Source organism: Macaca nemestrina, chromosome 2 (genome assembly GCF_043159975.1).
Source record: "Macaca nemestrina isolate mMacNem1 chromosome 2, mMacNem.hap1, whole genome shotgun sequence".
Taxonomy (NCBI): domain Eukaryota; kingdom Metazoa; phylum Chordata; class Mammalia; order Primates; family Cercopithecidae; genus Macaca; species Macaca nemestrina.
Genome location: NC_092126.1, coordinates 109093130 through 109106657, shown reverse-complemented (window position 1 = coordinate 109106657; position 13528 = coordinate 109093130). Strand labels below are relative to the sequence as shown.

Here is a 13528-nt window from a genome sequence, read left to right as displayed (position 1 = left end):
GAACATTGTTTACTGATTAAATGGTCAATTTTCCAAGAAGATACAATTATAAACACATATGCAACAAACCATGACAGCCTGAAGATGTAACTAAGCACACTGACAGAACTGAAGGGAGACACAGAAAATTATATAACAATAGTAGGGGCTGGGTGCGGTGGCTCACGCCTGTAATCCCAGCACTCTGGGAGGCCGAGGCGAGCAGATCACGAGGTCAAGAGATTGAGACCATCCTGGCTAAATAGTGAAGCCCTGTGTCTACTGAAAATACAAAAAATTTGCTGGGCGTGGTGGCGGGTGCCTATAGTCCCAGTTACTCAGGAGGCTGAGGCAGGAGAATGGCGTGAATCCGGGAGGTGGAACTTGCTGTGAGCCGAGATCGCGCCACTGTACTCTAGCCTGGGCAACAGAGACTGTCTCCAAAAAAAAAAAAGGAAACTTCAATACCCTACTTTCAACAATAGAACAATTAAACAGAGACGAATAAGCAAATACAGAATAAAATAGAGAAATTAAACACCATCATAAGCCAATCAGACCCAACAGACACATACATATTACTCTACCCAATAACAGCAGAATACACATTTTTTACAAGTACACATGAAATATTCTCTAAGACAAACTATACTCTAGGCCACAAAACAAGTTTTAACACATTTTTAAAAATTCAAATCACATTAAGTATATATTCTGATCACAACAGAAAGCTAAAAATCAAGAATAGAAGGAAAACTAGAAATTTCACAAACGTGAAAAACCAACAACGTACTGAACCACTGGTTCAAAGACAAAATCCCAGGAAGAGAAATTAGAAAATACCTGAGACAAATGAAAACAAAAATACAATATACCAAATGTATGAAATAAAGCAAAAACAGTGCTGAGGAAAATTTCTCGCTGTAAATGCATACATTAAAAAAGAAAACCTCAAAGCAATAACCTAATTTTACACTTTAAGGAACAAGAAAAAGAAGATCAAACTAAACCCAAAGCTACCAGAGGAAATAATAAGAATTAGAGATAAATAAAATAGAATATATAAAAACAATAAAGTCAATAAAACTAAAAGTTGAACTTTGAAAAGATCAATAAAATTCACAAACTCTTAGCTAGAATGACCAAAACGAAACAAAAGACTTAAATTACTAAAATCAGGAGTGACAATGGACATTACTACCAATTTCTGAGAAATAAAAAGGATTTAAGAGAATACTATGAACAACTGTGTGCCAACAAGTAGGATAACCCAGATTGGCAAATTCCTAGACACATAATCTGCCAAAACTGAATCATGAAAAAAACAGAAAATCTAAAGAGACCAATACATAGTAAGGAGATCGAATCAGTAATGAAAACAAACAGAAAAAAAAGTCTCCTAACAAAGAAAAACCTGGACTAGATGGCTTTACTAGTGAACTCACCAGTGAATTCTACCAAAATTTAAAGAATTAACACCAGTCTTCCTCAAACTCTACCAAAAAGATGAATAAGAGAGAACACTTTCTAACTTATTCTGTAAAGATTATCCTGATATCAAAACTAGACAAAGATATTACAAGAAAAGAAAACTACAGGCCAATATCCTTTATGAATATTAATGTAAAAATCCCCAACCAAACACTAGCACACCAAATTCTGCAGCACATTGAAAAAGTATATACCATGACCAAAGGGATTTATTCCCACAATGTAAGTCTGGTTCAATATACGAAAATCAATCAGTATAATACACCACATTCATAGAATGAAGGAAAAAAAACAAGCATCTCGATTGATACAGAAAAGTATCTGACAAAATTCAACAACTCCTTCTTGATAAAAACATTCAACTGGATAACTTAGAAAAAGAAGAAAAGTTCCTCAACATAAAGGCCATTATGTGAAAAACCCACAGCTAATATCATATTTAATGATGAAAGACCAAAAGCTTTTCTCCTAAGAAAAGGAATAAGGCAAGGATACTTGCTTTCACAATTTCTGTTCAACATAGTATTAGTAGTTCTAGCGACAGCAATTAGGCAAGAAAAAAAAAATAAAAGGCATCCAAATTGGAAAGGAAGCATAAAATTATCTCTGTTCACAGATGACATGATTTTACATACAGAAAATCCTAAAAATTCTGCAAAATAGCTATTGGAGATTATAAATTCAACAAAGTTGCAGCATACAAAAATCAAGACACAATAATCAGTTGCATTTCTCTATACTAACAATGAAATATCCAAAAAGGAAACTACAAAAACAATTTCATTTACAATAGCAAAACAAACAAACAAACAAGCACCATTCAGGCATAAATACTCAAAAATAAATTTAAACAAGGACGTGAAATGCATGTACACTGAAAACTGCAAAATATTGCTGAAAGAAATTTTTTAAAATATAAATAAATGAAAAGACATCTGCATTGCTGGACTGACAAACAATATTACTAAGACAACAGTACTATTCAAAGTGATCAATCTGTCAATTCAATGCAATTGCTACTAAAATCTCAATGCCATTGTTTGCAGAAACAGAAAAACCAAGCCTAAAATTCATAAGCAATCTCAAGGGATCTCAAGTAGCCAAAATTATCTTGAAAAAGGGGAAGGAAGTTGGAATTATCACATTTCCTGATTTTAAAACTTATTACACAAAGCTGTAGTAACCAAAATAGTGTTATCCTGTCCTAAGGAAAGACACAGAGACCAATGGACTAGAACAGAGCGTCAAGATAAGACCTTACATATGTGTTCAACTGATGTTTTATTAGGGTGACAGACTATTCAAAGGAAAAGAACAGTCTTTTATAAATGGTGCTGGGAAAACTGGATATCCATATGCAAAAGAATGAAGTTGGATCCTTACCCCTACACTATATACAAAAAATTAACTCATGTGCAGTGATAAGAAGTAATACACAGACACACATACACAAAAAAAACATTAACTCAAAACAGACCAAAGGCCTGTAAGATCTAAAACCATAAAGACTCTTAAGAAGAAAATATAGGGGTAACTTTATGTTATTGGATTTGGTGACAATTTCTTGAATTTGACACCAAGAGCAGAGGCAACAAAAGAAAAACTAGATAAGCTGGACTTAAACAATTTGTATCCCAAGGACATTGTCAAGACAGTAAGAAGTCAACCTAAAGAGTGGGAGAAAATATTTGTAAAGCACCTGTCTGCTAAGAGATAAATATCCAGACTTCATTAAGAATGACTACAACTGAAACAAAAACGACCTGATTAAAAAAGAGCCAAAGGATTTACGTAGGCATTTCTCCAAAGAAGATACACAAATGGCCAATCAGCACATGAAAAGATGCTCAAAATCACACAAATCATTAGAGAAACGTAAATCAACTCAATACCACGAGACACCACTCCACACCCATCAGGATGGCTATAATTAAAAACTCATACACACACACACACACACACAAACAAAACAAAACAGAAAACAACAATTGTCAGCAAGGATATGAAGAAACTGGAACTCTGGTGTATTGCTGGTGGGAATACAAAATGGTGCAGCCGCTATGGCAAGCAGTATGGTGGTTCCTCAAAGAGTCAAACATAGAATCACCATATGATCCAGCAATTCTACTTCTAGGTAAAAGCCTAAAAGAACTGAAAACGGGGACTCAATCAAACAGATCCTTGCACACCACCAATGTTTATACACACACACACACACACACACACACACAAAATGGAATATTCTTCGGTCTTAAAAAAAGAATGAAATTCTATACATGCTACAAGATGGATGAACCTTAAAAACATTAAAAAAGACAAATATTGTATTATTCCACTTACATGGGGGTACTCAGAATAGACAAATTCAGAGAGACAGAAAGTAAAATAGAATTACCAGGGGCTGTGGGGAGGGAGGTAATAGGAAGTTAATTATTTAATGGATAGAGTTTCTGTCTGGTATGATGAAATGTTGTGGAAATGAACAGTGATGATGGTTGCACATTATGAACTACTTAATGCCACTGAACTGTACACTTAAAAATGGTTAAAATAGTAAATTTTCTGTCAAGAAAAAGTTAAGGTTTCCCCTGCCCCCACCCCAAGAAACATAAGAAACATACCAGATTGATTATAACTTGTTTTCCATAAATAATTACTTGGGAATCAAAATGCCTTTGGAAACCATCCATCTAGAGGGAAAAGAGTTACATATTTTACTGGAGTACATTATGTAATTTATAAATATAATTTAAATATTTATAATATTTTAAAAGGACCTCCTTAAATGTCTTATTTCTATATTCAAAAGAATGATGTCAGGATGTGAACTATGTCTTCTAGATATTCTAAATGTCATCTAGTAATCATAAGCTATTTTACTCTGAGCTGCAACACTGCCACTTTAATTCTGAGTACAACCTCAGAGGAATATATTAAGTACTCTAAAAAGCATAAATTTACAAATCTTACTGAGATCTCTTAAATCCTTACTTGCCACGCCATTCAGTCATAGTTTGTTTTTCTATATTTCTAACATACCACCTACACAACTTTTGGTTTAGGGGTTTACTATGTGCTAGAACCAAGAAGAGCCTCAAAGATGTTGAATGCTGATTTAGGGGAGATACATTCTTTACATGCAAATTATAATGCTATTAAGCTTCTATTTTTAGCCAACAAAAAAGGCATACACACGTGATTTGCTGCTTTGCTGATCTGTGGCAGTGGTTTGTACTTGAGGTTTGGTCTTTGGGACCAGAAAACAGGTATTGATCCTCGAGTCTAAAAGAAAAGAGAGAAATGTGAAAAGAAACACAAACATATTTGTTTTTCTCACCTTACTTATTGTCAGCGGTATATAAATTAATGAACATGCAGGGAAAAAAGTAATACAACCTACCAACTATTTTAAAAATCCACGTGTATCTCTCCTAAAGTTCATATTTTATGAAAAAACATTTAGAACTTTTTCTCCTTCTAGTTTTATATACACGGCATTTGTGTAGTAGATAGTTCTTTATTTCCCCGAAATTCTACATTTATCTATGAGTAAAAATTAACAGGTTACATCTGTTATATAATTTGGCATTATGAAAAAATTAGAAAATTGCTTTATTCATTTTCAAATGGATATGTTTATCAACATATGAATATATTTGGACACTAACGCTCTGGAGCAGCAAGTGGTCCACAACTCCATAAGGCAAGAGAAGAGACATCTCACAGTGGCAGGTAAAGTCAATCATAAGCCATCAGCTTGTCCTATCATCACTGCCCTGAATACATGTAAATGGTTCAACAGACAGATGGCTCCATTTCCATAACTCTCCTTGCACCTCCTAGCCTACCCTCTCCTCCAGGGATTTAATTTAAGGGCAGGAAATGTCAGTAGGTTAGTGCCAGATTAATGGACTTTCCTTTTTTGGGTGAACTTTTTCTGTAGATAAAAATATTACATAAGAACGGAGGGGAAGGCAAAAGAGGGAAATTTCAACATGACAGAAAATTATAATCCAAGCAGAAAAGGCCAACTCACTGACTGCCTAACAGACTAACAACTTGCCTGTACAAATGAAGCTTTGCTCCCATTGTAGTGCACAATTTGTTCTGTTTCTACAAAGTTAGCTGCATGGCCTTCAGAATCAATTCCTAAGTAGAAAAAAAATTAAGAATTAACTATACTGATTACGTAAAGAAACACTTCAGAAACCCACTAATTCAGGTTAACTTGGAGAGAACTAAGTCAGTTCAAATTAGTGGAAAAGTCATTATGAAAATACAATTCAAACAAACTCATTATACATGATCAGAAAACTAACAGAAGCTCGCTCACTTTAAACAGGCTTAAAGAGGAATATAAAAACCTATTAATAAACAGATGAAGTTGGTTGCTCTTAAATACACTGATTGTTCCTACATGCAAAATTCCTCTAAAATAGTGTTTCTCAAACTTGAGACATCTTTTAAAGAAAAAAAAAAAAATTCTCAAGGATCCCTGAGAAAATGTCCATAGATCCTAATTTGAAAAATACTAGTTTGAAAGGTAACACTATCAATTTAGGTAATTATACTTAGTAACAACACAATACTCAACGTAAATACAGGCCATTTTATTTTTATTTATTTATTTTTTGAGATGGAGTTTCACTCTTGTTGCCCAGGCTGGAGTGCAATGGCGCGATTTCGGCTCACCACAACCTCTGCCTCCCGGGTTCAAGAAATTCTCCTGCCTCAGCCTCTCAAGTAGCTGGGATTACAGGCATGCGCCAGCATGCCCCACTAATTTTTGTATTTTTAGTAGAGATGGGGTTTCTACATGTTGGTCAGGCTGGTCTCGAACTCCCAACCTCAGGTGATCCGCCCGCCTCGCCCTCCCAAAGTGCTGAAATTACAGGCGTGAGCCACCACACCTGGTGAATATAGGCCATTTTAAAATATTTTGTTATAACAATGCAAATGGTCTCCAGCAGATGCTTATACTGATTTTAATTATGAAAATGAAAACACAAAAACTGTATGTGATCCTCGGTAATTCCATAAATATGGCTCACAAAACCTAGTTCAAAAAGCAAAGTGGATTCTTGATGCTGTTTAGTTCTTTCAAATATTTGAAGCATTCCTTTAAAAATGTATTTACATAATCTATTTTTACAATGAAAAGCTTGCTAAGCAAATGCAACTTTCAAGCTAGTCCCTGACCCAAATTACCAAATTATCGGAAAGAAATCAATGGATTTTTAACTGTGCCAAGTATTTCCTAACATCCTTTCTGTCTCACATATTTCTCACATATAACATTCGGAGGTATATGCAAAGTATCACTGTTTTTGTTACCATATCACCAGAAGCAGCCAAAATTATACAGCCAAATCAGCAATGACATGACTCCTCAATACTTTATGAGATTACTTGTCAGAGGCACAGGCTATCCTTGTTTCCTTTCGTAATTCCCACTAAGGAGCAACATCCAGTTATTTTTAAAAGTGAGAGTCAGAGTGAGAGACAGTATGTGTGTTTCTGTGTATGAAAGAAGGATCTTTACGAAAAGATTTGCAAGACATATTAAGAAAAAAAGGAACCAAGGTACAGAAAAATATGCATAGAATATTATCACTGTCTAAAAAAAGGAGGAAGAGAAGGGCACATACCTGTATTAGCATAAAAATTATCCGGAAGGATAAACAAGAAACTAACATCTGATTAGCTGGTAAGGGGGTAAGAACCGAGCAGATGAGGTCAGAAATGGGAGATATTTTTCATCGCATTAAAAAAATACTTTTTGATATTTGAAATATGTAAATGCACTACCTGTTCAAAAAATTTAATCAAAAACTGTTTCCATCCAAGAAAATCTAGTTACAAGAGAGCTGCTATCTCTAATTTGGTTTGTGATCTTGGCCAGGTCACACACTCAATGTTATTCTTCCTCTGCTACGAGAGATATTAAGCAAATAATCTCTACAACTTTCTGGCCCCAAGCTACAATTTATTTAATGGCTTACGGCCATAAAATATGCTGATATATTCTGGTTAAAAAAAAATAGAAAGATTGGAGAAACTCCTTTTCATAATGACAGTAAGCTTTAATATAGATTTTTAAAGTTTAGTTCAGCGAAATAAGCATGTTGCTAGTACAAAGTCTGGAAAATAAATGCTCAAAATGTAAATGTTCACAAAGTTGAAGGCATAAAGCAAATGACTAGCTTCATGCATGCAAAAAAACCTAAAAGCAATACAAGAAAATACTTTCTAAGTTAGGTTACTGAAAACTACAGAGTTCAGCTGTGCTTTCAGACATCCAGCAAACAACATGATCAGTTCCTCTTCAAGCAATAAGCAGCAGCCTACAAGTATAACATTAACATTTGCAATGTAATAACAGTAGCTGAAGCATGGAAGACCTACCTAATTATTATAATGAAGTAGGAGATAAATACTTAGCAAGGCTATCAAATGATAATGAAAACAAATAAAATATAAAAGGTTACATTCGTGTCACCGTAAGACAAAATATTAATTACAGATATGATCCATGCTGACAAAATTAATCTCACCTCTTACATAATAGCGCACACCAGCTCTGAAACAGCTCCTCCTCGAGATGAGAATCCAATCAAAGTATTTTCCATTAATAGAACATGAATGCATGGTAATAACTTAACTACATTAAGAAAAATACAACATATAATAGAAATCATAAGCACTGTTTCTAGATTGTTTGAATGCATCTACCCTAATAATGGTCTTTAAGAGAAAAAATGACAGAGTATACAAATCTTCCTGAATATTCACAAGCCCTCAGTACTATAATCAACTGTGAAGCTCTGTCAAGTTAATAACCCTGTGACATGAACGCAATATATTTAAGAAGTTCACTATGGTGTTTTTATTTAATGATATGCTTCCCTTTTCCTGATATCCTCAATCACTTTCTAAAGAATTAAGTATAAACCACATCACTGAAAAATCTACTCTGAATGGAAAACATAAATTTAAAATAGATTAACTTTCAAATAAGAAACAAAAAAGCGGGGGAGGGAAGGCTAGGCTTCTGCAGTTAAGGGAAAAAAAAAATGAAATGCATGACACATAATTATAAATTAGCCATAACAGCTGGTAAGCATATGAAGATTCACAGATTAAAGTGAATTAAACAAAAGTTACCTAGAAATGCAAATTCTGACTCTACCTTATCCTCAAAATAGAAAAGGTGAATCTCAATATGAAAGACTGTATCTCCCCCTTCTTTATATAAAGTTATTTCCCTTAACTACTAATAAGAGTATATGCTATAGGACACTTCCTACACCATTCAGTAATACAAACAATCATATACCTAGAAATTCTAAAGGCTGATCTCTGTACTTCATTCCCAGAGTAAAGGGTTGCAAAAGCTTTTGGAATTGGCATACCTCTTAAATGTTTTTATTATGAAATATAATAAACAGTAAAATATAATGTATGCAACTATTTACCATAGTTAAATACCCATTTAGTATGGGGAGTTGATATTAAATGGGTAAGAATTTCTTACTGGAGTGATGGAAACAGGATGCTGGTTGCACAACACTGTGAATGAAATTAATGCCACTCACTGAATTACACATCTAAAAATGATCAAAAAGGCAAATTGTTTATTAAATATATTTGATCATAATTTTAAAAATTACACATACACACACCCCTTTGTACCCACTAGCATCTCTGAAGCACCTTTCTGTGTGGCTCCCTTACTGCTCTCTAAGAAGTAACTACCATCCACTCAGCTCATCATTCCCTTGTCTTTCTAGTTTTGCCACTAAACAACTTCCTGTTTAGTCTGCACAGCTTTTGGCATTTTTTTTTTTTTTTAAACGTAACAGGAATTACCCTGTATGTATTCTTTCAGTTCTCCTTATTTGCTCATTATAGTCAGGAGGTTCATTTGCTGCTGCTATGGCTGTATAATATTCTACTACATGACTAGATTACAGTTACTTATCCATTCTACTGTCCATGGACATGCCAGGTGTTTCCAGTTTTACTATTATAAACAGTGTTGCAATAAACATCTCTGTACAGAACAAGCAGAAGTGGCTCTAAGGAGCAGTACTGCTGGGTTACAGAGTATATTCCTCATCTGATCTTATTAGGAAATTCCATATTGTTTCAAGAATTACTTTGGCTTCTCACCTTTACCAACATTTGATATTGTCTGCTTTTTTAAAAAAAAATTATTTATGCATTTATTTACTTGAGAGAGAGGCTCTTGCTGTGCTACCCAGGCTGGAGTGCAGTGGCACCATCAAAGCTCACTGCAGCCTCAAACTCCTGGGCCCAAACCATCCTCCCGCCTTGGCCTCCCAGGTAGCTGGGACTACAGGCACATGCCACTATGTCTGGCTAATTTATTGTCTGCTTTTTAATGTTGGCCACACTGTGGCTAGCGGAGCAGGGGGGTATGACAGAAAGGTTTTATTGTTTCATTGGCCTTACTTTTTCTCCTTCCACATTTGTTGAGGTTTGGTTATGGCATTTTCTACATGTAATACTTTTTCTTAATATAATTTGATGCATCCATTATAAAGCATAACAGCATAACAAAATATTTGTGAACCTACCATCCAACTTCAAAACAGTACCAAAACCGTGAATCTATTTATCTGCTCCTTCCCTATTCTATCCAATTGTGTTCTCACCTAGAAGTAACTATTCTCAGGTTTATGGAGACCATTCTCCTATCTTTTTAGTTTCATCACATGCAACCACGACTTAGAAACACACAGCTTGCTTTTTTGTAAAAATGAAACTACACTATTTATAAACTTCAAGCCCTTGTGATGTTCATGGTATTGCTCTAACATGGTAATGTGAACATTCTGGAAAGACCTCCTGGTACGAATGTATTGGGTAGGCACTGGAGAAGTGCCAGCAAATTCACAAAAGAACACCAAATGATTTTCAAAATGGTACCTAATGACATCAGCAATGAGTTGAGTTGCTAACGACTCATCTCTATTACCTGGTATCATTAGACTTGATAAGGGCTCCTCTTGAGCTCCCAATTCACTTTCCTTTGAAGCCCATAGCACTAGAGAAGACTCCAAGGTAGTATCTGCTCCCTTACTCACCCAGATTATCTATTTTGAGCCAGGGCACAAAGACGAGCAGGGCAGATAAGCCTGCTCTTAAAATCCAGCAGAGAATATGACTGACTGCTTTATGAATCATGTTCCTCTGATTGTAAGACAAAAACATATACACTTTAGAGAATTCAGAAAGCATGAAAGGAACAAGAGTAAAATAAAAACTGAATCCCATCAGCATTAACTTTTAAAATGTGAGTATATTTACTTCCAGCCTTTCATCAGTGAGTTACTCCCGGGAACATCCACGCCTTCTCTCCAGGATGGCCATTTCACATACTCCCTTCAACCTGCAATATTTCTCCCTCATCCCACTCACAGCCCATTATGTCACTTTATATGGCGCTGTAAAAATAAAAGCCCTCCACAGGCCCCGATCACGTTTACACACCCACCAGCATCCACATCCAATCTGCTTCCCTTCTACAGTGGGAGGTGAGCAGTCCACACCAGGCCCTCTACCTGTGCGCTGACCCCACCCACCTCACACATTCTTGGACATCACTCTAGCATGCACCTTCACCAATTTTCCCCTTCTCAAAAATCTTTTGAGTAGAGGTCTTCCTCTGTCACCCAGGCTAGAGTACAGTGGTGTGATCATAGATCACTGCAGCTTCAAAATGGGGTCAAGCGATCCTCCTGAATCAACCTCCTGAGCAGGTGGGACTACAGGCACATGCCACCATGCCTAATTTTAAAAACTTTTTTGTAGAGACAGGGTCTCACTATGTTCTCCAGGCTGGTCTTGAATGCTTCAGCCTCCCAAGGCACCGAGATTACGGACATGAGCCACTATGCCTGGCCCCACTACATTTAAAGTAAAAGCTACAGTTCTTCCCATGGCTTATAAGGCCCTGAGTCATTTGGGCTGAGCTAATTCTCTGAACACAGCTCCCGCCTCTCTCTGTCCACTCTCTATTCCAGTCATGTTCCTGTCTTGGGGTCATTTTACTTATTAATGTCTCTGTATGTGTGTGAAACATATGAGTTTACTTCTAGTCAACAAACCACACTAAAGAAAAGCTCATTTAAAGCTTTCAATTTAAAGGCAAATGGGTAAGCTGTTTCTAAAATTGCCTAGAAAAAAAGGTTCTATAATCTCACTTAATATTGTTTGTCCATTCACAATCTCATTTTGAAAAAACAAAAAACACCATAGTTGGCCCGTATCATTTAAGGCATTAAATAAGAATAAACACTTTTTTTTTTTTTTTTTTGCGAGACAGAGTCTTGCTCTGTTGCCCAGGCTGGAGTGCAGTGGTGAGATCTCGGCTCACTGCAATCTCTGCCTCCTGGGTTCAAGTGATACTCCTGCCTCAGCCTCCCAAGTAGCTGGGATTACAGGCATGAGCCACCGCGTCCAGCCGAATAAACACATTTATTCTTATTTCGTCCTTAGGAGAACATGGAAAGCTCGGGGTGGGGGTTTGGGGAAGCAAAAATAAATGAGGTTTTATCCCAAAATTTTCTAATTTTTATTCCCCTGTAACTGTGGAACATGTTTCCTCCATAACTTTTTGGGTTTTAAGTATAACAAGCGTAAGTTTAGTGAAATTATATTAACATAATGAATAAATAAATAATAGACTTGTACTGATAAGCTTCTTACATGTGCTTGATAGAAAGATGTCATCACCATTTTCTGCAGGGCACAATCCTGATTACAGTCATGTATCACTTAATAGGGGTACATTCTGAGAAATGCATCGTCAGACAATCCTATACATTATAGAGGGTACTTACACAAATCCAGATGGCACAGCCTACTGCACACCTAGGCTACATGGTATATAGCCCATCGCTCCTTAGCTACAAACCTGTATAGCATGTTACTGTACTAAATACTGTAGGCAGTTGTTAACACAATGGTATTTGTGTATCTCAACATATCTAAACATAGAAAAGATACAGTAAAAATATGGTATTATAATCTTGTAGGACCACTACCATATACGTGGTCTGTTGCTGACTGAAATGTCAGTATGTGGCACATAACTGGATAGGCACTCATCGGCATATACTGTGCTTATCTATCCTTTAAGAGCCAGCGCACTTGGCTGCTTTATTTTTATTATGATGTCTATGATACAGATTTGTTTTTAATATGAACCTACCATTAGATAATCAATACTCATTTTGTATCTGTACTCTGATTTTACCCCTAGGCAATATTCTTTGTACTCTACCTATTTTAATTTATCTGTCACTATTTCAAATGACAAATAAAATTTTTAAAGGTAATTCTCCTCTCCAAGTTGTTACCCACACTAGTGTCTGACTTACACTTTTTTTGACCCTGTCACCTGGGCTGGAGTGCAGTGGTGCCATCATAGCTCACTGCAGCCTCAAACTCCTGGACTCCAGTCATCCTCCCACCTCAGCCTCCTGAGTAACTGGGACCAGAGGTGCAAGCCACCATGCCCGGCCTAAGTCTAACTTTTCAAATTATGTACTAAGGAAAGTTTTCAACAGCCAGGTCCAAACTACTTATGTGTAATTTACTGATAAAAGATAACATCAAATAAAGGCAAAATACAGTATATATATTCCTTCTCTTTAAACAACCAGCCCCAGAACTCTTGAACACAGAGAGAGTCGTATAGTCTGAAAAGTTCATTCTAAACAAAAAAACCAACATGGCAATGAGTTTGATTTTCTTATCAACAGCAAGTTCTATTAATTCTGAAATACTCTCCTTATGAAGTATTTGAGACTATCTCTAAATCTGCCTTATAATAAAATTTAAATAAAGGCATCTAGAAACTAAAGAGTAATATCATGTAAGGATACAGCCATGTAACACTGGAAGGGCAAACCGATGAACCTGAAATGAAAATACATATTTAGAACAAATACACTTTAAAAATAAATAAGTATTATATAAAAATATGTACACACGGGGAGGTAATATACAAACATAACAAGGTAGTAAA

At 35.8% G+C, this 13528-nt stretch overlaps 1 protein-coding gene across 1 annotated transcript in view; it reads right to left on the bottom strand.

Moving 5' to 3' along the window:
- Positions 1-13528, bottom strand: part of LOC105480337 (SAC1 like phosphatidylinositide phosphatase) — a 54157-nt gene that overhangs the window by 17761 nt on the left and 22868 nt on the right. Inside the window, exons 7-11 of the mRNA XM_071091553.1 lie at positions 13386-13419; positions 8025-8126; positions 5534-5619; positions 4666-4752; positions 4092-4160 (exon numbers count right to left, since the gene is read on the bottom strand). Of these exons, the coding sequence (XP_070947654.1) occupies positions 4092-4160; positions 4666-4752; positions 5534-5619; positions 8025-8126; positions 13386-13419 (378 nt within the window). The remainder of the gene's footprint in view (positions 1-4091; positions 4161-4665; positions 4753-5533; positions 5620-8024; positions 8127-13385; positions 13420-13528) is intronic.